This window comes from Brachyhypopomus gauderio, chromosome 16 (genome assembly GCF_052324685.1).
Source record: "Brachyhypopomus gauderio isolate BG-103 chromosome 16, BGAUD_0.2, whole genome shotgun sequence".
Classification (NCBI taxonomy): Eukaryota; Metazoa; Chordata; class Actinopteri; order Gymnotiformes; family Hypopomidae; genus Brachyhypopomus; species Brachyhypopomus gauderio.
In genome coordinates, this window is record NC_135226.1 from 20,870,835 (window position 1) to 20,898,272 (window position 27,438).

General features: G+C 42.1%; 4 protein-coding genes across 9 annotated transcripts in view; 3 read left to right on the plus strand and 1 right to left on the minus strand.

Moving 5' to 3' along the window:
• Nucleotides 1-418: 418 nt before the first annotated feature.
• il4i1 (interleukin 4 induced 1) lies at nt 419-5,618 on the plus strand. Its single transcript, XM_076977196.1, has 8 exons — nt 419-1,096; nt 1,756-1,859; nt 2,538-2,761; nt 3,418-3,530; nt 3,952-4,153; nt 4,271-4,339; nt 4,437-4,573; nt 4,682-5,618. The coding sequence occupies exons 2-8, from the start codon at nt 1,829-1,831 to the stop codon at nt 5,445-5,447; spliced, it is 1,542 nt and encodes a 513-aa protein (XP_076833311.1). The 5' UTR covers nt 419-1,096; nt 1,756-1,828; the 3' UTR covers nt 5,448-5,618.
• A 225-nt stretch (nt 5,619-5,843) lies between these two features.
• sdhdb (succinate dehydrogenase complex, subunit D, integral membrane protein b) lies at nt 5,844-10,020 on the plus strand. 2 transcript variants are annotated; one of them, XM_076976478.1, is made up of 4 exons: nt 5,844-5,958; nt 6,673-6,783; nt 7,832-7,982; nt 8,777-10,020. In XM_076976478.1, the coding sequence occupies exons 1-4, from the start codon at nt 5,910-5,912 to the stop codon at nt 8,940-8,942; spliced, it is 477 nt and encodes a 158-aa protein (XP_076832593.1). In that variant the 5' UTR covers nt 5,844-5,909; the 3' UTR covers nt 8,943-10,020. The 2 variants fall into 2 exon arrangements, with proteins under 2 accessions (XP_076832593.1, XP_076832594.1); XM_076976479.1 differs by having other exon boundaries at nt 7,835-7,982.
• Nucleotides 10,021-12,277: 2,257 nt separating this feature from the next.
• On the minus strand, nt 12,278-15,027 carry tex12 (testis expressed 12). Of its 5 annotated transcripts, none has more exons than XM_076976714.1 (5): nt 14,859-15,027; nt 14,540-14,609; nt 14,327-14,438; nt 14,112-14,163; nt 12,278-13,129 (listed from the first exon to the last, which is right to left on the minus strand). In XM_076976714.1, exons 2-5 carry the CDS (start codon nt 14,594-14,596, stop codon nt 12,985-12,987), a joined length of 366 nt encoding a protein of 121 aa, XP_076832829.1. In that variant the 5' UTR covers nt 14,597-14,609; nt 14,859-15,027; the 3' UTR covers nt 12,278-12,984. The 5 variants fall into 5 exon arrangements, with proteins under 5 accessions (XP_076832829.1, XP_076832828.1, XP_076832827.1 ...); XM_076976713.1 differs by having other exon boundaries at nt 14,856-15,027; XM_076976712.1 differs by having other exon boundaries at nt 14,540-14,634; nt 14,856-15,026.
• Nucleotides 15,028-17,191: 2,164 nt separating this feature from the next.
• sorl1 (sortilin-related receptor, L(DLR class) A repeats containing) overlaps nt 17,192-27,438 on the plus strand; it is a 49,241-nt gene continuing 38,994 nt past the window's right edge. The window contains 3 exon segments of the mRNA XM_076977452.1: nt 17,192-17,577; nt 22,886-23,002; nt 24,725-24,853. Coding sequence (XP_076833567.1) covers nt 17,215-17,577; nt 22,886-23,002; nt 24,725-24,853 — 609 coding nt within the window. The 5' untranslated portion in view covers nt 17,192-17,214.

Sequence of the window (27,438 nt, forward strand, 5' to 3'; positions counted from 1 at the left end):
TGTTTTTGCTTCGAGATCGAGCACCCTGGTGCACTGCAAAAGCTCTTGTTATTGGACTCTGCCATTGTTTAATGTGTAACGGAAGTAACTTTACCCTGCAACGAGAGCTTCCGGAAGAAAAAATGCGGAAGTGTGAAAAGGGCCTATACTAAGCAAACTGGGTATAGTACCGTTTTTAATGACGAAGTATCGCGATACTACTCTAGTATCGGTATACCGTGCCAGTAAAAAGAAGAATTCATGTTGTTTAAGAGGTCAAAGAAGGTCCGATATGCTACTAAATGTATTCCTAATACATTTGCAAAGTTGAATAAATAAATAATAGACAGATATAGGTAAACAACTAGCCACTCAGTCAATGTGTTAAAGATAGGGTTATCTCATAAACTAGCAGCTGGGTCAGTATGTTATAGACGGGTATATCCAATATACTAGCAATTCAGATGCACTATTGCCTGCTGTCCAGAGCTACTATTTTGTACTGTATCAGTTGTACAAATAAACAAAAAAACTGCTATAGCCTATAGCCTATTCATTTACTAAAACGGTTTATGCACAACATATCTAGGAATGATGGCTATAGTTATGGTTGTTTTACTGCCTGCTGGTCTCCCGGGATAGTCCCGTCTGTTAAAGGTGATTTCCACACACTCCAGCACTACTGTATCCGCCCTGTGAAGTATGATGTTTGAGGTTTTACTGAATGACTGATGTTACACAGAAAGGAAAACGAAAGTAACTCGGAATGTTATTACACCCAAATAACACGAAGTAGGTCATAGTAGCCACGTTTCACATAGCTTAAACATAGCGTGCAGCATTCAGTACTTACGCTGCCCACGTTTTAAACTGCGACCTTTTTGAAGTTGGGTTTTAAAGGTCGGGATGTTGCGCTACTGACCCAGAAGTTCGCTAAGCAAAGGTAGAAGAAACGAGAGGATGAGATGGAAGGGCAAATGGGTGGAGTTGGATGGATGTGACTCCAACTCTTGGTCCAGCAGGTCGCCCACCCCCTTCATGCACCACTTTCGATTTCCCTCAATAAAAACCCAACGTTTCACCGAGCCACACACTCCGGACGGAACCAGCAACACAGGTGAGTGGAAACTGCATTCATTGTGTAATTTAAATTATTAAATGTATTTTATTATATAATGGTCTAATTCGGAAACTACAAAAATAATTTATTAGAAAATGTCCTTAAATAAAGAAGATTTTAGTTCAACACACACAAACGTAAACGTCCAAAATTAATTAACATAATTTGAATAAATTAAATACTTAAAACAAGAAATCAAGTGTTATAATTACTCATCCAGAATGATTCATTTGGGTGTAAATTAGCCCAGGTATGTTAATGAACAGAAAAACTCACTAATCTGATTTGTTCAGTATGGCTGCACCTGAGTCTGTGTGGGAAAATATCACAGGACCACACATGGTGTTAACTCAGACTTCACGCTTTAAAATCACACATCAAACTCAAATCTAATGGATCTAAACTTTACATTTAAGCCTATTAACGGTTCAACGTGTCTGCGTTAAACCGTTAATTTCCTCTTTATTTTTATTACGGTAAAGACAAAATATCTGTTGGGCTGTTCTGAAACAATGCAGGAGTCAGTTTAAATGCAATGTAAGCAACTCAAATGAATATCTTCACAGTACACAACTCACTTTCTAAGTGACTTTAGCTGTAAAGAATGGACGAGGTGAGTCACATCACTGTTTTATGAAAGGTTTTTCTTTTCTTAGCTCTGTTTCCTCAGAGAGCATCTGATGCAGCTGGAGACACAGTGTGGGATAAACCCGGGTCACTGGAGGAACCATGAGTCAGAACTGGGAAACATGTCACTACTGTAAGTAATTATGGAAATAAAAGTTTATTTATATATATTTTTAAAATAAAAAAAATGCAGGCCTATGTCTTTCCAGAAGCATCAAACTCTTGCCAGTGTACGATGTGAAATTAATTTAAACATGCAAAAACAAGTAATTAAAAATGAATTACTTATACTATACACACTCTACCACTGACTTCGACAGCATTTTTAAAAATGAGTCTCAAACCCGTTTCCTAAAACATCTGAACATCTTGATTCAGGTTTTCGTAAACCGGTTTTCGCCCATACATTATATATCAGTACAGATCTTCAAAGCATTTTTCTGTTGAAGCAGTATGTGGATCCCTGTACCTCATGAAGACTTCCTCCTCGTAGAGTCAGCGGAAATTAAATTAAGACTTACTGTGCTTGCCACAGCGTTTACAATAAGAGTTTTAATCCACATCCTATTGTTACTACAATACTGAAGTTGACCCTTTGATAAGTGGTAACACTGTCATGTATCCAGCAACACTTTAAGGCATGACCTGTCCTGACAACAGACTGCAACGCTTTGATATTTAGCCTATATAAATGCATTCATACACACACAAAAAAACTTATAGGCCTACTCTAATATTTGCAGACTTACTAATACCAATACTCTAATATTTGGAGACAAGAATAATGTTGAATAACTCTGTTTTCCTGCAGTGTCCATGTTGGCCATGCTGATCGTCGGCCTGTCGGCCTTCTGTGTTGATGGATATGTTCTCGACCCTCTTGTGTCATGCCTGAATGATGGTGACTATGATGAACTTGAGGAGATAATGGACAAAGGTCTCCCTCCTACACAGACACCGCTCAGTGTGGCCATCGTAGGTGGAGGTATCGCTGGACTCACGGCAGCCAAACTTCTAGAGGACGCTGGGCATAAGGTCTGTCCACTGTCCACTTACAGTGTGTGTGTGTGTGTGTGGGGGGGGGGTTACTTTTTAAAAGGCCCTGCACAAGCACCATGAATTGTGTTCATCATTAATTCAGTTATATTTTATCTTCAGTAGGTATTACATAAACAGTCTAAGGTTCCACAAATTCATAATATTCCTGCATAAATGATCATATAATTCCAGTGGATTACAGAACTGCAAGAGATCTAAGATTATACTGTCTGTTAATATTATGGTGTCTGTGTAATGTTGTGATTTAAGCTTTAACAAAAACAAACATAGCTGAGTAGAATTCTCTTAAAGATAATGGTTGTACAGACAGTGCTCTCATGAATTAAGTAGTAAAAGTTGTTGATTTGTGGTGGGCTTTTAAGATGACTGTATGTTGGAATAGAAACCATACCTGAATACTGTCACAAGTGTTTCTTAATCCCAGACCCCAAATCATAATGCTTTTATGGTTCATCTGCTCTGATACACCTGACACATCTGTGTGATTCAACCGAGGAAGTGGCCAGCGGTATCCTAAAGAGACAGATTGTGAAACACTGTTATAGTTTTTACTTTCAAATGTATTGTAACGTCATCTCACTTGCTGTTTTGAGTTGAACTGTCAGTCAATAACTGTCCGAATGCTTGTTTAGGTTATGATCATCGAAGCAGATGATCACATAGGTGGGAGAATCGAGACGTACAGGATGAAGAGGGAGGGTTGGTACGCAGAACTTGGTGCTATGAGGATTCCATCATCTCACAAGTGAGTTCTGTCCCACACCACAGGGGGAGATTAACCAGATAGTTCTCAGGTTTGGTTGCTTTTTGGTGTGATTATTATTATTATTATTTGGTGTGACTTTACTTTGATATGTACTAGCCACTCTCAGATGGATATAAGATAGTCATAGAACTAGATACTTTTAAATCTGATTTTATTATATCATATTTCACACTCTTGTGTTCATCAGAAGGTAAAACCTATTCTCAATTTGCATGGCAGTTACTTTCTTGGGTTATAAATTATCTACTTGAATTAAATGTTCCTTCAATGAACTGCAAGAGTTTTATAATGATTTCACACATTGTGTTTTCTGTTACGCTTCCAAAAAGCTCTTCTAATAAACGTAAAAAAGGCATACGTGGAGAAGCCTGGTGATTTCAAAATCTCATTTACTTTCCAGGATTCTCAGAAGATTGGTGGAGAAGATGCATCTAAAAGTGAACAGATTCATTGAAGAGGACATAAATACTTACTATTATGTCAACGGGTTGCTTCACAAAACCTACAAAGTGAAGGAGAATCCTGATGTGCTAAACTACACTCTGAATGAGCAGGAGAAAGGGAAAACAGCCAGTGAGCTGTTTGACATGGCGCTGTGGAAGGTGAGGGAGTGAAATTAGGCCCCCCAACCACCAAACGTCCAGTGGTGTGTCTGATTACTGCATCGCATTTAGTCTAACCCTAACCCTAGGTTCAAAACAACTGTCTTTGTGTACCAGATAAGAGATGACGTGAAGAGATACGGATGTAATAAAGCAATCAGGATGTATGATTCATATTCTGTTAAGGTAATACATCCATTGAATTTTATTCGTTAATTTAAACTGTATATGGGATTCTGCATGTCCTGCTAGTTTATGAACTCTGTTCTGTTGGATTGGACAGGAGTATCTGGTGAAAGAGGGGAACTTGAGCCGCGGAGCTTTGCGTATGATTGGGGATATTCTTAACGAAAACAGCTTCTTCTACATTGGTCTTATAGAGATGCTCTACATCCAGTATGATATAACTGATGAGACCAAGTGAGTATATCCTAATCAGATGTGCGTGGAAATGTGGGGGCAATACTTTTGCGAATGCTCTCACTTAACGTTAATTTAATCTGGTTCTACTGTGTTGATCTCTTTCAGATATTACGAAATCTCCGGTGGCTTTGATAAGTTACCCAGAGCATTTTTTGAAGTACTGAAAGGAACGATTCTCCTGAAGTCAAGAGTCAAAATCATCAGTCAAACAGAAAGCAATGTGACAGTTTCATATGAAGACTGGCGTAACTCCAATATGTTGACCAACTTCACATTCGACTGTGTCTTGGTAACGGCCACCGCCAAAGCCACGCTCTTCATGAACTTCCAGCCTCCTCTGTCGGCCTCGAAGATGGAGGCCCTGCGTTCGGTCCACTACTCCAGCTCCACCAAAGTGGTGCTGAGCTTCAGCCGCAGGTTCTGGGAGGACGAGGGCATCAAAGGTGGGAGGAGCATCACAGACCTCCCCTCCCGGTTCATCTACTACCCCAGCCATAGCTTCTCTGAGACGGATAGAGGGGTCCTGCTGGCCTCCTACACCTGCTCCGACGATTCTGCACTCTTCCAGGGAGTGCCGGACGAGGAGCTGATGGCCATGGTGCTGGACGACCTGGTGAAGATACACGGTGAACACATCCGCAGCCTCTGCACTGGAGGCGTTGTGAAGAAGTGGGATGAGGATCCATACAGCCATGGTGCCTTTGCGATCTTCACCCCCTATCAGATGATGGACTACGCCTCAGTTCTGTTCAGGAGGGAGGGCAGGATTCACTTTGCTGGGGAGCATACAGCCACGCCTCACGGCTGGATTGAGAGTGCCATGAAGGCTGCCATTAGAGCTGCTAAGAACATGAACAGTTTGGTTCAATGAAACGCTAGCAACTTGTATTTTGTAAATTTGTGACTGTAAATTTGCCTTGGTACCTCATTTTATACCTCTTTAAATTAACTAAGTGTTTTGTGTAATCCAATAACACATTTTATGCCGTTCCCTGTAATATTTTTGTAATTTCTGATGATTTCACAATAAACTTTAACCATCTTTGTCTTGTCATGCATCATGTGATTATATTTAAATATAAGTCAAAATATGCGTTTTACTTTATATACTGCTATAATACTATACTATAATACTTTACTTAAGTCTTTGTTGCATTAAAATATAATTGAACATATGGGAAAGCAGAATGATCCCGTTTATTTGCTACTTTATGTGGTAAACGTTTTTATTCACGGTTTACTTCAATTATATATCCGCCAACTTTTATTTTTAATGACGCGCGGGTAGAAGAACTACTTCCGGGTAAAGCTAGTGACCTTGTCTGTGGTAGCCATGGCGTCCCTCGTAAGAGTGAGTTCAGTTTGTCATCGGGGAGTCAAACGTGAGTGTCGGTGCTTCAGGATGTTTGTTGTTGTCTTCATACGTGAGCTGTTAATAATTTAGTGACTGTGTACAACCACAAGTGGCTTTAGTGGTAAAATACTTCGTCGTTCAAGTTCACAATTTCATATAACGTCGTAGCTAGTCGCCTATCAGAATCGGTGATCTTAGGTTATCTGGGTCAGTTATCTTAGTGTTGGGTCAGTTATCTTAGTGTTGGGTCAGTTATCTTAGTGTTGGGTCAGTTATCTTAGTGTTGGGTCAGTTATCTTAGTGTTGGGCTAGTTATCTTAGTGTTGGGTTAGTCATCTTGGGTGTTGGGTTTATAATCAGTAATGGAACTGAACGTAGTGCTCCTTGGGTAAATTAAATATTGTAAATTTATTTAGGTTGACTTATAGGCTATAGTTTATATATATATATATATATATATATATATATATAATTACATACATTCATGCACACACACCTATGTCATTCTGTATCTAGTAACTGTCTAGTAATTATCTGTCAGGTAATATAACAGATATATAACAGATGTCTAAACCAATTTTTTTTCCTTACAAAAATATTTACATTTATTAGTATGGATTTCATGCTTGCATAATTAAACATTTGTCAAAGCTGTTTTGCTTGAAACTTTCAATGCTGTGTACAGAGTGTGTTTTTGTTTAGTGTGTCAGGATTTGTTGTTTACAAACGTTCTGTTCTGCAGCTCTGTTTTTTCGCAGTGCTTATCTCATAAGACCTTTAGCAGCACACAAAAAAGACCAGGATCACTCCTCTGTGTTCACAGCTCAGATACATGCATCTCCCTCTCACTATGGTAAGTTAAAGGCCTTATTCAAAGAGAAATACATCCATAAATAAACCAATATATATGTATGTATGTAATTGCTTTTTTTTTTGTTGTTGTCAATATCTGCAGTGTACTGTTGTAGGATGCAAGATGTAGAGATAATCAAAATTGTAGTACACATTTCCAGAGAAAATGTAAGTGTTTTATCAGCTGCACAAGCAAGCTGCTTCACATGGAGTTCTTTCGTGTACTTCACTACAAGTTTGGGGAGAAAATGTGTTTTTCATACCAGAAACAAGAGCTACAGAGTCTATCCATGAATTCTGTCTATATTTAGCATTCAGCTTTCTAGTACAGACATAGGTAGATTTGCTATTGCAAGTTATAATCAAGTTATTTGCCAAAATCTCTGATATAGTTCAGAGAAGAGGCAGGAGTGAAGTCAGCGATGTGTTGAGATCTGCTTGGTAACCCGACTACCACTGTAATCCAACACGTCCCTGTCTGTTCCACTCCGCTTTGTTCCGGCCGAGTTAAAGCCCCAGTGAGGGATCACAGACACAGACCTGCACTCGCAGACACAGACCTGCACACGCAGACACAGACCTGCACACGCAGACACAGACCTGCACACGCAGACACAGACCTGCACACGCAGACACAGACCTGCACTCGCAGACACAGACCTGCACACGCAGACACAGACCTGCACACGCAGACACAGACCTGCACACGCAGACACAGACCTGCACACGCAGACACAGACCTGCACTCGCAGACACAGACCTGCACACGCAGACACAGACCTGCACTCGCAGACACAGACCTGCACACGCAGACACAGACCTGCACACGCAGACACAGACCTGCACACGCAGACACAGACCTGCACTCGCAGACACAGACCTGCACTCGCAGACACAGACCTGCACTCTCGTCTGCCCTTGTGCATTGCTGTTTTAGTAGTATTTTAGGGGTATTGCCTTGGTACTGTTACCATTACAAATGGTGCAGTACGGTGAAGACCATGAATATAAACGTTACAGTTTGTCTCATCACTGTCGTGTGTGTACAGCAGCCGTTGGGTCCAAGTCGGCCTCGCAGCACTGGACAGCAGAGCGGGCCCTGAGTCTCGGCCTCCTCAGCTTGGGTCCTCTGGCCTATTTCTACCCCGGCACTGTCATGGACTACTCACTGGCAGCAGCACTGACCCTGCATGCGCACTGGTGAGTGGGATCACGGGGGTCTTGAACGGCCCAGGACCGCCCAAGCATATGTGAAATATCACAGCAACAAAACTTGATAGATAAACTTGAAAAAAAAAATATATATATATACAGTTTTTGTAATGCAATAAACTTGAGCCTTTTTACTTCACAAGGTAAAAAAATGTTAAATTAAATAATTTTATAAAGCCAACTTAACTGATACAAAAATTCTATTTAAATTTTCTTTCATGAAACTTGTCTATCATTTTTTTTCTCATTGTGCACACTATCTGTTCTTTATTTTTTTTAAAAGAAAGCTCTTTTTAATTAGCGGAAAAAAAAGCTTTAAAGTCTGAAACTAAGCAGTCACGATTGCTTTGGTCGACATTGCCAAATCACGCGTTGCTGTAATAGTCTTAAATCTGGGACTTAACTATCATTAAGGAAAAGCTCATTTAGTGTCAGCAGCTTTTTTTGGAAAAGCCTCTATCTGTCAAAATCAGGTGTTGCAGCTAAACTGAGCAGAAACGGCTGATTTCGCCAGAACGAGTTTGCAGAACTTGCGGCAGAATAGCAGAAGTACTTTGCTCTTAATCATGTAGCTAGCGTGCTAAAAAATTTAACTGTCCACTTAACAGATCAAGAGACACTGTGTCATTAACTACCATACTCTTTTATTTTTCTAAATAAATTTCAAAATTGCTCGCTAAAATGCCATCGAGTTAAGATAATCATCCATGCTACACAAAGGATTCAGTGGCGTCTGTATTATCTGGTGCAAAGTATGTGGCTAACTAAGATTTGTGTCTTAGGGGCTTGGGCCAGGTTATGACGGATTACGTCAAAGGAGATTCTAAAATCAAGATGTCCAGGGCGGGTCTCTTCCTCCTGTCCTCCGTCACCTTCGCAGGCCTGTGCTACTTCAACTACCACGACGTGGGCATCTGTAAAGCCGTGGCTCTCCTGTGGAGTAAATAGACGGACTTTCTGGAGGTGTTGGTCATGTGCTTCTGATCATGGAGCTTTTGTCATCATGTGCTAATTGATTTCATTTGGGGGGGGGGGTTATATGTGAATTCTCAAAATATATAATTTTGGCAAATGTAGAATTGATTCATTAGTGTTTAATAGCTGTTGGCCAATTGTTCTTTTTCTCCTCTACTTAAAACGCAGCAACATATCTCTGGGGTGTGTGTGGACGTGACAGTAGTGTCTCATCTCTTCACATCCATTTTGGGTCATGTTGGGATGTTTTGTTTTTTAATCTTAAAACCAGTGGCCTGATTAAATTTATCATGATTACATACAGCCAGGGGAAATGCGTCTGCTTATTTTTTAAGCCATCTTAATAGTTTGTTGTTATCAACAGCCTGAAAAATATTTAATTTACTCCATTATTTCTGTCAAGACTCCTAATGATTTCAGTTTAGCTTCTTAGACCTTGATTGAATCTTTTGTGGCGTTAATTTGGTTTGGATCGTTTGTTTAATCAGCTTTTAAAGGTCTCAAATCTAGCTGGTATTGGACATCCCTGTTTAGCTCTGATCTTCCTGAAATGGCACCTGCATTTTCAAGAAAGGCTGCAGTCAGTGTATCTGCTCTGGGTAGTGGTGACGCTACACGACTCCTCAGTGTCGTGGTGATTTGTGATGTCATCCGTGAGCAGCACCTCGTGATGTGCCTCAGTTCTGTGTGTCCACGTCTGCTGTGTCATCACAAGCAGTCGTGTTCATTCTCAAGTGACTCGGTCTGTCACAACGTCTTACATTGGGCAACTTGGTTCTAGGAGATCGGGGTATAATTCACAAATGAAGAGTTTCAGATTACAGCAAGGAAACGTAATTGTAAAGGAAATTAAATATGATACAACATGGTGGAGAAAGCCGAGCTGATCATGAAGGAGACGTTCTATCGCTCTGTTATATATCTGCTGTCAGACTTAATGTGCGCTAGCAGTGGATTACGTTTGCCTTACGCCTCACCAATATAAACTCTGTTGTATGCACTGTGTGGTTTGTTTTAATCAAATAAAGGTCTCCAGGACCTGTTTGCTGGATATCACCATTACACGTGTACATTGTGCTTAAAAACAAAAACCTGTCCTCTGGATTTCTCACAAATCTGTTCAGGTTCAGGAGCTCCACCAATTAACTGAGGAATATGTAGTTGAAGTTTTATTATCTTCACCAGAAATGTCTGATGGTCCCTTTGGCTATTGAGTTTCAGTATCATGTCAAATTTCCCTCGTGTGATAAGAATTTTAACGCCAGTTATCAGTTTCCCTGAAAATTGTGTATCATTCACATATGCAATGATACTAATTATCAAAGGGAAATTAAATGTTCCTTTAATGTACAAGATAAGTGATTTATTAGTGTTTACTTGTACATGTACAGAGACTTTACAAGACCTCCTTAGTTTTCTAAAGCCTTTAGCCTGCACGTTTGGAAAGGATTTATGAAAGAGCTATTTTAATCTTGTTCCTTTCCAAATTTACAAATACCCATGGGTTCAACTGGCTGAAGACTCATTATGTCCCACCACTAGAGGGAGACAGAACTGCACCTTGAAAACAAGACTTAGCCACGCCAGTAAGACAGAGATTTATATATCTTTTAAATCACAAGTCTAATCAAACCAGTGTACCATACATAGCCCCAAACCTTTAAGGTCAGCTGGGTGATTATTCATAAAACTCACTGTGTACAACTAAAGATACTTAGGATTGTATTACAAGCTCAGATTATTAAAGCTATAGTATTAGAATTGATCTGGATTAAGATGTTCTTAAAAGTAAACAGTACAATTAATATGTCCATACCATTCCTGCTCTTATTATCAAGAGATAATAAGTTACTAGAAAACCAGATGAACAAAAAATGTATTAAGAAATATTAACATTTGAACACAGATAATCTGTTCAACATCTTAAATGCTAATGTTTTCTTTGAATGTAACCACTAACATGTTATAGTGGATTTATAAATTACACAAAAAAACACAAATCATGGACTAGGTCCAACAAAAATATCACTTTATTAATGCTAAAATAAAACAAAGAAGGATAGTCTGCAAATCAAGTTATGTTCCAAAATGCTGTCTGTAAATACTTGTTTAAGATGGTATTGAGACTGACTACATATTCACTGGAGGGTGACCATATTGTAAACTCAGAAATCTGGTATCATCAGACATGAGTCCATTTCTTATGTGGCTTTTACATCAGATGTATGAGCATTACTGAACTGTTTACCTAATCATTTAAGCCATGTTCTGCATGAAAAGAGAAGTTCATTCATAAGAAACAAAATGGTGGATTATTGATGTGTTTCCATGAGTTGGCACTAAGTACTTCAGCATTCCCAACAAAATGCTGTAAGACAGTCGATCATGCCCAATAGGATTTGGCTGGATAAGACTCCTAAATCCCTAATGAGCAATCTTTGCAATTTGCAGATTAGACTGTGCTGGTAAAAGTGCAGGTTCCCAGCACTGTTCTGCTGTCGAGATATCCTCCACGTCTCCATCAAACATCTTTTGTCATTCAGAATTACGCAGTGTTTGAGGCTACAATACTGCCTTAAAGCACCAGAGGTGATTTCCCACAAGTATGTGATTAAAATCTGATTACATAAGTTCCCTTTCCCCCTGCAGCACCCTCTCTACATCTCTTAATTGTTAGCCATCTCTCAAATGATACGTCACAATAATATTAATGCCAGTGCTTGTTTGTATTTAGGCCTGTGTGTTCAGCGTTTAGCAGTGTTCACTGCCATTTCAACCCTCTACTGAGGTTTGTCCCTTCAGTGGCTGTGAGATAAATGTGATGTATCTGTTGGATACATTCTTAAAGTCAGCATTCTATGTTAATGCTAACTAAATAAAAAATAGATACCCTGAAATAGTCTTTGCTGTGACATTCCTCTGAAAGGTGTGTGAACATGTTTAATTATTAATAAGGTTGTAATTCAATGCAGCCTTGGGAGGTGGGGATTACCCTCATCTCTGTTCTACATGTAAACATACACAGTGGACACTTGGTTAACAGTACACAGCGCATGCAACTTCCACTACTGGACAAGGGTAGACGTCCCTGACCACGTCAGCTCCTACAGAAAGTGTATGTTTTTGGATTTAGTGTATATGTTGCATAATTGTGTCCTTTAATAAAGTGTGTAATAAGATGTACAGAGTATTTCCATGATGACTTGTCTTGCCATGAAATGTAAGAAAGGACAAACTCTGTGGCCAGAACCTGAGCATTGGCCTCGATGGCCTGTTACCAACGATCAAAACAGACAAGAACAAAGCTGCAGGGTGTATTCATGTATATAAGCACTACCAAGATTTGTAGAAAAACACAGATCTAAACATATTTTAATGATTTAAAGGAGCACAGCACTCAGACTTCATAGGGTAACAAATGGCAGTATAAATTTAATTAGGAGTGACTCACAGAGAAGTCTGTTAATAATCACATTAATATCCAAACGACAAGAGCACTTTTGTGTTGGGATGCAAGACACGTCAAGGAACTTGGTTGACCTGAAGTGCTCGTCAGTATTCTGGGCAGCTTTCACAAAGCTTTCCAAGACAGAAGCTGAAGAATGATTACAGGACTCCCAACCCAGAAGGTTCATGTGCACATTCTGTACATTTACGATAACCACATCAGATTACACTCCCCTGCACTACTGAACATGCTTTACTGCATTACGCATCACATCCACACTTTGTGCCTGAAACTGATGAGATGAACAAAGTCCCATGTAAGATATCTGAACAGAAATGTTTTATTTGCTTTTACGATTCATATTTTAATTCTTGTAACTGGAGATGGTATGTTGTAGCAAACTAAAAAGCTTCATACCTAATACTAATAATGCTTCAATCTATTACCACAACAAAAACAACATTTCAAATGGATACCAACATTAAAATAAGAATGAAAACAAACTCTTATTTTGACAAAATAAGTGTGAATTCCAAGCCGTTTCTGAAGAGTTCTTCAAGGCGGAGTCTATTTTTGTAATTTGTCTGAGATGACGGCCAAAGACTGTCTCAGATGTTCTTTCTTCTCTAGAAGTTGAGACTCCAAGCTTAACGCCTCAGTCAGAATATCCTCCAGCTCCTCAATCTGTGATGCATCTGCCGCTGCTCTCTCTCTGACGGGATTATAATATCACTCAAAGACATGTAACTCAAGATTACTGCCAATGAGACATACTGCAGATGTCCTGATTATTCATGTTTAATGGTGATACGCAAATGTCCTCACTTTCCTCCTCTGTCATTTTAGTCTATTACTAAAACGATCGGAAAGAGTTCGCTGAAAGAATCAAACCCACAAAAATACAAATGTTGAAAAATGGCCAACAAATCATTGTTCGTTATCAGTTTTATAAAATGGCACGCTAATTTAAAAACACCTCACAGTATTTTACGTGTGTTCTCTTGAATGCAACATCTACTTTCAGCTTAAATCAGTTCAGGAGTTTTTCAGGCCTGTGTTCCTTTCATTTTATCCCAAAACTCATAAACTTCTCTTTCTGTCGTTTCACTTTCCATTTGACTCACATGCATATTTTCTAAACTTATGCAACCTGTTCTAGATTCAATTTTTTGTATAGTACTTTGTTCAGCACAGTATTCTTTAGACAAACAAGTGTGCACACAAGGAAGGTTATAAAACCTGCCTCATTAATTCCAAGTGGGTCTACTAAACATGCCCAGACCAATGAGAAACACCCATCTTGGCCCTGCCCCTAAACACTCTATCAGCAGACAGGTTAAATAGATTGGCTGCTATGTTAAGAACTCATAAATACTCAAAATTTCATAAATTTGGAAAGTGATACACACATTTACAAAAACTTATTTTAAATTTGCATATAGTCAGAGACATACATCCAGAGCCAACACTTCTTTCATTGCATTCCTTTTCCTTAAAGGAGTAGCAATTTAATTCCAGTAACTGTCCACTTAAAAATATATAGAATGTATACTTTTAGAAATAAGTCAAATTAGAATAACTGAAGTATATTAATATATTCACTAATCTTCAAGTATAACACCTACTGTATTAAATACAGGACATTCCCATGCAACTGAATGTCACAGCAGTGTGCTTATGGCCTATGAACTTACCGCAACACCTTGGAATACATCGAAAAGACGAGATTGATATCCTTCACTGCTTCTATAATTTGAAGTGAAACATCTTTCATTATTCATTATAGTGTGTGTGTGTACACACACACACACACACACACACACACACACACACACACACACACACACAACCTCTGTTCAAAATGATCATGTTAAGGAATAAGCAACATAAACCTATGAACTCAACATGCCTGCCCATGCCGTTTCGAAACCACCAGTCACGTCTGCAGTTGTTGACTTGGCACACTGCACCTTCACCTTCTTTGCTGGAGAGTTTTCATAATATGTAATGGCGTGCTCACCCTGTAAAAGAATGGCATATTTAATACAAAAGAAAATAACTACAATGAGTCCCCAACCAACAGAGAGGGGTCACTAGGGTTAGGGTTAGGGTTAGGGCCTACCTCTGGCCCCTTCACTTTAGGGCCCCTGAGTGTCACCGGTGCCTCTTTACCACTCATCGCCTTTATGGCCCTGTTGGAGAGACACAGAGACCCGTCTCCCCCAAACACAGCAGTGATACACGCACGTTAACGGGTCATTCTCGGGTTATCAGCAGGAGTCCATCACGTTTACCTGTTATGCTAAATGCTAAAGCTAGTAGCTTAGCTTAGCTAGTCAACATTAGCCAGCTAACCGCTCATGGAAAATTAATACTCATAAAATACATTTTTTACCTGAATATCAACGTTTAAATCGCTGTAAGGAACTAAGACGCACTACCAAATGATGCCGTCGTTTAAGTCGTTTAGCTGTCCCGGGTCTAGTCGCTCGGCGAGTAAGCTAATGCTAATGCTAATGCTAAGCTGCTAGCTAGCTGCCCGAGCGTTTAAACTACGCACGTGCCACGGCGTGAAGCGGCAAACGGGGTCACGTGATGCGGGAGTGGTTGAAACGTGAGCAGAAGAAAAAAAACATTTCAGATTTTTAACATTAATTTTTGGACAGCTGGAGAGTTGGAGTATTTACCTGAAGTCACTCAAGCTGCTTGATGCTAACAGTACAATATTCATAAACATCAGATTGTTTCTCTGTTGTTGCTGTTCACAGTACTTTATTGACACATACAAATAAAGCAAATATAAAGAGGTGTAAGTTACGTTCTGTAAGGCTTTGATAGCTTTGGTATTTTAATTTGTAAATTAAATATTTATAAATTTTATATCAAAATTAAAAACTGAGGTAGCCCAAATCCTGCTGCAGATAACTGCGGCAGTCAAAATGATCAGTTGGACATTGTAGGAATGTGCTTTAAAAACAACAATACAATAATAAACAGGGCAGCTTGATCCTTGTTGTTATATGCACATTGCCCTAAGACAGCCACTATTATTTTATGCCTGTCTTTCTTTCATGGCACAATCTATTTTAGAATAGATTTATAAAATATTATAGAATGTAGCACAAAAGCTTTCTTGATAGGCCTACAGGGCTGTGAATGGAGCTTTTCACTTTGCAGTCTCTGATCTCAGGACACAAATGCTGAGGAGAGAGAGACTTTAGAAGGGTATTCCATAATCATGGTCAAGAGGGCAGGCAGGAGTCGTAACAGGAGAGCCATCCAGAAATGACAAATACAACGGCATGATAACACAGAACAAAACAAACAAGGCAGGGAAACACGAACCGAGAGAAACACAAGAGAGACACGAAAAACCAGAACAGCGATAACATTGAATATCCACAAAGCCGAATAAACCACAATAACCCACAAGGGACTAGGGAAACACAGGGATATAAATACATGGAACTACACTAGACACAGGTGAAGACAATAACGACACGGGTGTGGCAGACAGAGGGAAACCAGGGCAACAGACAAGCAGGTTAACGTGCAGGGAACAACACCGACACGAGGAACAGGGAACCCGAGTGACAGGTAAGAGAGGGGGGCTTAGCCCTACGTGACAGGACATTTGTGAAATAAATCACTTTTACCTAACTTACTACAACCATGTTTGTATTTTCATTGTTTTAAAATAGTTTAAAAGTAGTTTATGAACCACCTTATCCAGAATTCTAATTGTAAAATGATTGTTAATGGGCAGATATTCACTGCAATAGCATGCTGCAAATCTTAATGTAACTATGTTTATGAGCAAGGAACACAAACACACACACACACACACACACACACACACACACATATATATATATATATATATATATATATATATATATATATATATATATATATATATATGTGTGTGTGTGTGTGTGTGTGTGAATGTGTGTAGTTATTTGTGGAGAAGACTTGATGTTCATTTTATTTTTGCAAAAAGAAACTCTGTGGCCATTCCTGGCCTTGTGGGTGGACAGGCACAAGGCCTCCAGAGTGTGTTTATATGAAGGTCTCCCAAGTTCAGCGGTAGTGTATGTGTGAACAGCTCCCTAGTTCAGTGATAGAGTATGTGTGAACATCTCCCTAGTTCAGTGGTAGTGTATGTATGGATTGAAGGTCCGGAGGACATATTCTGTTTTCTTGTTTTATTTAATTGATATAATGATTTATTCATAATCTAAGGATGTTACACCTGCAGTGGTGCATCTGTAGTCCTCTGACCTGCCTGGGCTCTTGTGGTCATATGAGCACAGGCTGCACTAACCCATCCCTGTTTACAGTGAATGGTGTCTGGCAGAGTCAGCAGTTACTCAGCTTAAAGAGGTTTTACAGGCTTTGACTAGAAAGCAGGCTTTTTGTGTGTGCACAGGAGAATCCTTATTGACAGCAAAAATTAATCTTACCACACAGAAAGTCAGTCATAATGAATTCAGGAGAAAAGCGGTTACCATGATAATTGATTTTTCATAACCTTAAACCTGTGCTGGACGTGTGATTACACCGAGGACTACAGATACAAAAGGAAACTGTTTAATACAGCACCCTAAAAATGTCACTGTAAAAATTATTTGTGTGTGTTGCGGGGGACTCTTGATACATATAACAGCAACTGTCTCCAGGATCAAGTGTATTTCATGTAATCAGGATTTATTTCAAACGTAAGCGAACGGGGCAAACAGTACAAAGACGGTAAGTCAGACAAGGGATCTTGCAGAGGGCACCGGTTCCAGGGTGTAGATGTGCTCCACCAGAGGTGTGGGCTATGATCAACCCTCCACTCGAGGCGCTCTTGCAGGCGCACCAGAAACATACACAAACATGGCGACAGGGCAGGCGCTCAAGATGCTCGCTCTCGCTCCTTGGGCCATTTATTGGGCTTTACTGGTCGTTCCCGGCTCGGTTTCCACCACGCTTCGTCTTCACCACGACCGGAGATTCATGCTACCCCAGGACCGAGGTTTTTCGCTGGTGGACCTGGACGAGGAGGTTGTGCGGGGGGATCGTGGAGCTGCGCGCTTCGCCAGGGACGCCGAGAAGGTTTCGGCTGTTCGGAGTGGACGAAGTGCGGCGGAACCAGCCGTGCCGAAGGTTTATGGGAGGGTGAGCTCTTTTACTCTTTAAACCGACGTGAAGTCTCCGAAACGGTTTATTAAGACGCGTGTGGTGGGTTGGCGCTGCTTCAGAGCGCTCACCAACATCTGCGACCATAGTTCACCTCGCATCTTCACGCCAGATCTTGTGTGACCTGTTCGCCTTCTCGAGTGGTTCCTCACACCCCTTCCCATCAAACACACTCACCGCGATCCCTGCAGTCATGGTGTGTTTGAATGAAACGAGGGGGTTTGGACCAGACGCTTTATTATAAGAGCGGTGGACGCTGAGCAGATGTGAACACCAGGTCTCACCTTAACAAACACACACCACAACACCTGATCGCAAAGTCAGTTTCCAAGAACTGTCGCATATGACGGCCGTAAAGAAGTACAAGAATGAGGATGTAAAACCTTCTCCCTGTGTTCTTCGTGCGTGGTGAATGTAGTTAAGGCCAGGTGGGTGTTAATACTGGGATATAAGGGTTATTACAAGGTGTTATGCACCCCGTGACGTAAATCCATCCATAGGCTGTTTTTGTTGTGCGATCAACCGTTTAAAGACGCTGTCAGGATATTATCTTCGTGTTTTAATGTCACCCCGTCGTACTCTCTGAAATGAAACCTCGTATGATCGTTTCTGTCGCTTTGCTCTCGTAACACATCTGTGTGATTCTGTTGCGGTAGTGAGAGATGTCACTGACCGCAACATGGCTGTGTCTCAAGGAAGACGTTTAACAAGACTAGATGTATTAGCCCAAATAAGATCCGAATCCTTTCACGGACGGTCTCACAATGACATTTAACATGGCTCACACATACTCCAGTGGGATTCAGGATTGTGGTGCCTTGTTTTAACATGGTGCCTTGTTTTAACAAGGAATGGTGAATAACACCATTTACAGCTGTGCTGTCTATGGATGGCAGGAAAGACAACCACGGTGTCCTCTTTTGTCATCTGAGTCGACGTGGTGCAGGACTGCATGTGTGCAAACATTTCTTGAGCGCACAGAGAAAATTCAGTCCAAACTGCAGTGGGAGGATTCTGTTCTTGGGCATTTAAGCACGTGTCACCTCAGATGGAACTTGCTGGAACTCATCATGAAATCTTTTTCACTACTTAACCCCTGCGTCTCAAGACAACTAGTCAGAATGCCATAATGCTTCTTGGTTTAAGGGTCTTTTAATTTGTCATCATAAGAACATGATCATGTGATCATAAAACAATATCATGGGGACTCATAATCAGAAAGGAAAAGTAAATTAAGTTAAAAAAAACTGTAATCATTAAAGCCACCGTAGTTCATTCCCACGATGGTGTTATTACAAGCTAACGATTTTAATGTGCATTCTGGAAGGTTCTGTGCCCTGAGCTTGTAATTTGGCCAAAGTAATTTTGATAGTCCTGGCTTTGTAAGGAAAGTAAAAAGCATTTCAATATGCTTGAATAGAGGGTTGATTACAGCAGTAAAATATATGCATTCAGACCTGTGTGGAAATTAGGGAGAAACACGGTCAGACAAAGAGCAAACAAGGACGTGAGCGCATATCAAAACAAAAGGTCCAGTTGAACAGGAAGAGTGAACATACATAACACCCAACAATGCCAACGTTGTGTGTAAGAAATCCTCAGTGAGGTGTTATACCCTTCATAAAGGATTTACTGTGGGCACAGGGGTCACTTACTACTGGCAAGATTAATGACTTCCCCAGATGATCCGGTTAACATTTATTTTCTATGCTGACATTAAATGCTGCACTGAGAAAGGTCTGTATCTGCTGGTGCATATTTGAACTCTGTTATTTTAGTTTCATGCTAAGCATCAATAATGGATTGAGGGAAATTGGGAGATTGCTGTTAGAATCAAAATAAAAGTGCTGCCTTCTGAACAGTTTGCCTCAGACATGGCTGTGAGCAAAATGTTCTGTTGTGGTCTAAATGAAGGAGTTCTTGTTGTGACAGGTGATGACTCAGTACGACCTGGACATTGTTTTCATAGTTGTTAGCATAAATATGTTGTCAAATGGCCAGTCCATGTGGCCGACAGCTGAAGGGTAATGTGTTCACCACTTTCATAACTACAAAGTGTTTTTGAATTAAAAAAAAAAATGTAAAAAACATTTTTTACAGGATGGATTTTTATTAGAATTATTTTTCACATTTTTGTTCTTCAGTCAAATATCAAACAGAAAGTAATTTTTTAAAAGTTGGTACTAGCTTGTTGGTACGCATTCAAATTACAGTTATTTGTCATTGATTTGTTGACTTTGGAAATGAAACTGAAGGAATGAGAACGTCTGAGTTTCAGAATGTCTGGGGAAAAAAGAAACTTAAAAAAAATTTAACATTTTAATTTGTGCAAGTCAACATATTCACAAATAACTCAGTTCAGTCCCTATTTAATCCCATTCAGTAATTACTTTGAATTTTCCTCATTTTGCTTCATGGTTAGTAAGATTTCCGATTCCGCCTGGAAACAGCCCCAGTCATAATTTCCATCAGTTTCTCTCGAAGCTGTTTTCATTAGATTCAGAATGGCTATTGATTTTGGATACAGGACGGGATCACAGTAAACTGCTTCTGAAGACTCATGAATACTAATACATCAAGGGTTTCTACGAAAACAAAGCAAGTGATTCTGGGGGTTGGGATCACTAGAAGAATAACAATTAGCAGAGGTGTCAATTCCAGGTTCAGAAAGTAAAAGTCCTCACCAGGATTTTGCTCAGGCTTCCTGGATTGTGTTGATTCCACAAATTTTACCTGGATTGCACTAATTAGAAAATCTAGCAAGCTTGAGCAAAATCCTGGTGAGGACTTTTACTTTCTGAACCTGGAATTTACTTTCTGAACCTGCTGCATCATTGTGAAGAGGACCTGTCTGAACACCCCAACGCTGCAACATCTGACCACCTGTGATGCAGGACTGTGAATCACGCTCACAGTCACACTCACCAGATCCTTCGGGACATTTTTGCCGGGACGTCATGGCAGTTCCATTAATCTGGTCCTCGTGCGTGTTAGAAATATGCAGCACACTGCCAGTAAAAGCCTCCTGATGGTTTACTGGTCAAGTGTTTACCAATGCGGCTAAATTTTGTTGAATGGGTGTTTTTTTTTAATTCATTTATGGAAATGGGAAGGCAGTATGTGATTTGGTGCCAGAGCCAGAATATCGCTTCTAACTGAACTGCTGGCCCTGGCCTCGATGCTGCAGAGATGATGTCATTGTTTAAGTCCAGCCGGAATGCGTGCAGGGGTGGGCAGAAGCTCCCTCTCTGCCCCCCCCCCCCCCCTCTCTCCTCTGATGAATAATAGATAACAGCGTGAAATATTGTAGCCATTCACTCGCATTTACATTTTTATTTTGTGAAAACCCTCCATTCCCCCCTTTTTCAATGGCCCTGAGCTTTCAGTCCTAGTAACAGCTGTGGCAAGGTCAGCTGTGTGGGTTCCTGCGTGGTGCATACCGCTGTGCTCATTTACTAGAGCTGTCCAGACTGCCCTGAAGAATAACAGTCAGACACTCCGTGCGTCTCCTCTGTCTACATCCGACGCTCGTGCAGACTCGACTCGCGCTGGCTCGACTCGCACTGGCTCACACAGACTCCCCCCTGCATGACCGTGAACGCTGTCATTGGCCGAGAAGGTAGAGTCCTGACCACTGTGCACATTACGTCCAGGACTTTGATTCCGACTGCAAGAATTTCACTTAAATTGGACCAACAAGGCTTTCTTTCTGTTGGTGAGCGCAGGAAGTCAATAGGCCACGGATTTCCTCATTTCAGAACATAAGTGTCCTTATTCAACCGCAAGAATGTTCCAGCTTCTGGACGGCAGGACAGAGCTGCGTTGAAAGCCAACTGGTGTTCGTTTATGGTAATTAATGGCCTCTTATAATGACTCATGACGCTCTTGAGCAGGGGGCGGGTCTTAAGCCGTGGGACACACGTGCTAGGGGTCACGGAGCAGCGCTGGCTTCTGATTAATCCTGTAATGTATCTGTAATGACCAGTTGGACTTTTGAAAATAAAATATTAGCCTTAATATTCAATGAAGTCATTAATGTTTCTTTTCTTTCTATTGTATAGCAAAGAAAAGTTATTTACACACAAATGGACATATCGTCATATAACTGTGATGTCTACCGTGAAAGCATATTTCAATGGGTAATATGAAGTGCCTTCAGTACGTTGCCATGGTGTATAATAAGCGCATTGTGCGGGTAAAACCCTGCTGCATTCAGGGAGCGCAGACATACTAGACTTGTCTGACTTTATCAGCAGCACCTGACCAGAGTATTGTGTGTTACTGGGCACAGAGCGGTGTCAGTGGAGATGTTCTGGAGAAGCACTAGTGCATTGCATCCACTGAGGCATGAAAGCCTCTGAGATTTACTTCAGGGCCCATTCAAACACGCTTTTTTGGAAGGGAGATTTTGAACGGAGGGGATTTTCTGCCCGGCCTGGGCAGGTCATTCACACCCTTCAGCCCCGTTGTGCTGCATGGCGATGAGGACGAATGCCTGTAGGCTGCCTCTCTAGTGCGCACTTCAACGTTGGTAGGGTTGCTCTGTCCTTCCTTAGCAAAACATAGTTCTTGCATAGCTTGTTTTATTATTTTTTTGTAGCGTTCTCTCTGCTAATTTGGCCACGTCGCACGCAACAAAGCAAGAAGCTGCTGGTGTGTAGTGTTTTGACTGAAGGACTGAGAAGACGGCTCAGAAGTCAGAAGAGCTCCCATTTAACACATCCGTCGTCTGCCCAGAATTCTGAATAAAAGATGAGACAGACTGCTCTGTCGGGAGCTCGTGGCGAGATGGGAGTGGAAGTGACATGTCTTTCTCTCCGCCTCTGCCTCCACGCTCCAGCTGTGTTGACCCGGGTGCTCTGGGCAGGGTCGGGGGGCTGTCGGCACCGCGGTGTGTCTGCGTGAGACGCCAGCAGACACAGCCCGCGGCTAACGTGTCTCGCTCGCGAGCTCTGAGCGAGGAGGAGGGGGAAGAGGAAGAGGAGACGCACAGCGGCGTTCGCACTGGCGCTCAACTCTCTTTAGCTGAGGGAAAGACCTCCGTTTGAGTTTGGAACCTGACACCCGTGTCTGTGACAGGCACTCAAAGGTCATGCACATTAGTTGGCGATGGATGCATTAGTAACCACAACTGGTTAATTAATTTGTTCGTCTGATTTAATGAGGTCCATATCCTCTTGCTGCATCATTCCCCAGGGCCCAATACTTTGATCCTTTAAAACTTTGCTCGTTTAGGATGATTGAAGTCGTGTTTTATGGTTCGTGTTGTCTTTTTTCCACTCCACAGGCCAACCTGAACGACTCCCATAACCAGATGGTGGTGCACTGGGCCGGGGAGAAGAGTGACGTGATCGTGGCGCTGGCGAGAGACAGCATCGGAGCATCCGACCCCAAGAGCAGCTCGGTGAGTCCGCGTGCTCGCTCACCACACATTTTGTTTACTGTGAGCAGTGAGCGTGGTGTTCTCAGCCACTGCTACTGCGAGCATGCGTCTCTACCGTGTAACCAGCTGGTATTTATCCTAGTGAATAATGGACGCCATTGTATCGGGCGCCGGGCATTGTGGGGATTCAGCGGCATGAGCGCAGATCTTACGCTACAGCCTTAGGTCTGCACTGTGGGAGCAGTACACTGTCTGCGTGAGGACACTGTCTGTGTGAGGACACTGTTTGTGTGAGGACGCTGTCCACGTGAGGACACTGTCCTTGTGAGGTTTACTGTCTGCATGACCCTCTGTTAGGAGTTGCAGCTGAAGCCAGACTGCTGTTCTCATCTGTTGAGCTGATATTCTTCTAAGTGCGTGAGCCACGGTGTCAAAGGTCGCCTGCAGTTCGTATCGCACTGCATTTCCTGCCTATTTTAAGACTTGCTGAAAGTCACTTGTTGGCAATAACTCCACACATTCTGTGCTGCACAGTTGCAGCATAATTTACATGAGCTGTCTGACCACCAAAGTGACGCATGATTGAATCAGTGTGTCATCAGGCAGTTTTTCATTAGTGAGTGTTTACTGGTTCATTCATGTGAAGCTTGGATATGTCCTCACTCCTCCGCTCAGAACACACCACAACCAACACCAGCGGTTTTGTTCCCAAAAAATATAAAAATATGCAAATCACAATATATAGGCCTAAAAAAAAACACAATAATAACAACAAGAACAACAAAACTCCAAGCTAAAGGTAGATGTGCTTCTTCTGACACTGTCTCTGCTATTCTCAGACCCCCTCGTGCTAAAGACCCCCATCGACCCCACCGACCCGTCGTAGGTCGGGTCACATCGGCACCAGAGCTGCTGCCCCCTCCAACAGAACGGCTGGCAGAATCCTGTTTTCAGACGGCCGTGCTAGGAGCGTTCTTTCCTTCTGTTAATGTTTTGCATGGTTCACCGCAGTGAGAGAGAGCTGGTTGTGTGAATGACTGCACCCGGCCACAAGCCTAGAGACCAAAGGTGCCATGTGAACTCTTGACCAGGATGCATCTAGGCACATCTGAACGTAACGGAAAGAGAAGAGCTTCAGAGGGGAAGAGTTTCAGAGGGGAGGAGCTTCAGAGGGGAGGAGTTTCCAGGCTCTTACCAGAATGCTCCAGAACTCTCAAGTTCGATGCAGGATTTCAGAGACTCGGCATGAGGGTCTAATGCAGGGAGGAGAATGTGAGATCTCTGAGGAGACTCTGACATGGTCTGTGCACAGAAGCGATGAAGACTGCAGGTTAGGAACTGCAGGGTGCTGTAGTAAAAGATGTAGAGAAATTGCAATGAAGCACAAAAGGTAAGTCTGATTTAGACCCAGGTTTCCATGATTCTGATTTAGACCCAGGGTTCTATGAGTCTGATTTGGACCCAGGGTTCCACGAGTCTGATTTAGACCCAGGGTTCCACGAGTGATTTAGTCCCAGGGTTCCATGAATCTGATTTAGACCCAGGGTTCCATGAGTCTGATTTAGACCCAGGGTTTCACGAGTCTGATTAGACCCAGGGTTCCACGAGTCTGATTTAGACCCAGGGTTCCACGAGTCTGATTTAGACCCAGGGTTTCATGAGTCTGATTTAGACCCAGGGTTCCACGAGTCTGATTTGGATGTTTTTCTCAGTATATTTGTGTTAATTATGTACCTCTGACAGGTCTACGTGTCCTATGACTATGGAACCACCTTCACTCACATATCGGAGAAGTTCAAGCTGTCTGACGAGAAGGAGAACAGCAGGCAGGTGATCTCCCAGTTCTACCACAGTCCTGCAGACAATAAACGGGTGAGTATCTCTCCATGCTTCACAAACCCATCTGTGTTGGGGTGAGGGGGTTGATGCTGATCTGGCTCGGTCCAGCTCGTGGGCGTTAGCACCTTTCTGCTATCAGGGTCCCCTGCAGCCACTGGCCTCACTCACAGCCTTCACGCTCTACACCTGGTGTGAGTGCTGGCTTTTGGAAGAGCCATCAGGTGCAGGGCCACGTGGGTATTGTAGTTCATTTCTGCAATACCGGCAGGGCCAGGCCTGCTAGAGTGAGGCAGCAGTGATACTGTAGGTGGATAATGGGAGAGTGATCAATGAACTACCACTGGGAGAGTGATTAATGAACTACCACTGGGAGAGTGATCAGTGAACTACTGGGAGAGTGATTGGTGAACTACCACTGAGAGAGTGATCAGTGAACTACCACTGAGAGAGTGATCGTTGAACTACCACTGGGAGAGTGATCGTTGAACTATCACTGGGAGAGTGATTAATGAATTATCACTGGGAGAGTGATCAGTGAACCACTGGGAGAGTGATCGGTGAACTACCACTGGGAGAGTGATTGGTGAACTACCACTGGGAGAGTGATCAGTGAACCACTGGGAGAGTGATTGGTGAACTACCACTGGGAGAGTGATCGTTGAACTACCACTGGGAGAGTGATCGGTGAACTACCACTGGGAGAGTGATTAATGAACCACTGGGAGAGTGATTGGTGAACTACCACTGGGAGAGTGATTGGTGAACTACCACTGGGAGAGTGATCAGTGAACCACTGGGAGAGTGATTGGTGAACTACCACTGGGAGAGTGATCGGTGAACTACCACTGGGAGAGTGATCGTTGAACAACCACTGGGAGAGTGATCGGTGAACTACCACTGGGAGAGTGATTGGTGAACTACCACTGGGAGAGTGATTGGTGAACTACCACTGGGAGAGTGATCGGTGAACTACCACTGGAAGAGTGATCAGTGAACCACTGGGAGAGTGATTGGTGAACTACCATTGGGAGAGTGATCGTTGAACAACCACTGGGAGAGTGATCGGTGAACTACCACTGGGAGAGTGATTGTTGAACAACCACTGGAAGAGTGATCGGTGAACTACCACTGGAAGAGTGATCGTTGAACTACCACTGGTAGAGTGATTGGTGAACTACCACTGGGAGAGTGATCAGTGAACCACTGGGAGAGTGATCGTTGAACAACCACTGGGAGAGTGATCGGTGAACTACCACTGGGAGAGTGATCATTGAACAACCACTGGAAGAGTGATCGGTGAACTACCACTGGGAGAGTGATCGGTGAACCACTGGGAGAGTGATCAATTGTAAATTGTAAAATTGTAAATTGATCAGTGAACTATCACTGGGAGAGTGATCGGTGAACTACCACTGGGAGTGATCAGTGAACTACCACTAGCAGAGTGATCGGTGAACTACCACTGGGAGAGCGATCAGTAAACTACCACCATAAGAGTGATCAGTGGACAGCAGTAGCGAACCGTGACCATTAAAGTGGGCCCGCTCGCATCGCCCCCCTTTCCTAATTAACTGCAATAAATAAAAACTGAGACGACAGTACAGGTTTAGAAACGCAATAAACAATAATATCTGTACTAGATAACTTCTTAAGCAAAATAAGGTTCTAACAAAATAAGGTTCACAGCTTCGTGTTCCTCGAGAGCGGAATATGTGAACAACGCACACGAGGGCATCAAAGGAATTAATCGAAACTAGCTAGCGGTGGTACGCTAACGACAGCTAGCGTCGACACAGCGGGCGGAAATTATCATACAGTTAAGCCCGCCCACTAAGAGGGAAGATATGATTGGTCAATTTTACTGTCATTTGAAACTGGTATTGCGCTGAATTATAACTGCCAGGCCCTCTGTAAACGAACAGCGGGCATCACAGTGCTGATAGGGGGAGACACAGGCTCACAGGCTTCCACTTAACCCCTCACCTTCCAACACAGATTGAATAGACACGGGTGAATAAATTATTTGCTTATATTTCTGTAATTGTTTAGATGTCGATTGTCAAACTGTACGTAGATTTAAAAATTGGATAAATGATATATATTTATATTTTAAGAATATTTTAGGCCCTCTGAGAGGGCGTAGAGGGCCCTGACAGTTCCCCACTGGTGGACAGTGATGAGTGAACTACTGGGGAGTGATCAGTGTAAAGTGAACTACTACATTAAGAGTGATGAGTGCAGAGTGATCAGTGACCTAGTAAATGGAGAGTGATTTCATTGCAGAAAGTGCATTATAGTAATAACACACTGACCAACACATTGACAGATTGGTTCTAACTCACAGTTAATGGCAGAACTGAGATACAAACACCGACTTTGACACAGGCCTGCCTGTTAATGTGATCTGTTATTTATAGCCGCCTTGTCTCGTAAGTGTTGAATCCCTGTGGAGACATCTGTTTAGAGTTGGGTGTAGAACCATGGAAATAGCAGTTTATCTGTGAGCTCTCTCTCTCTCTTACTCTTTTTCTTGCTTTCTGTCTCTTTTTCTCACTCCTCTCTCTGTCTGCATCTTTCTCTCTTTTTTTTCCCCACTTTTTTTGTCTTTCTCCTTCTCT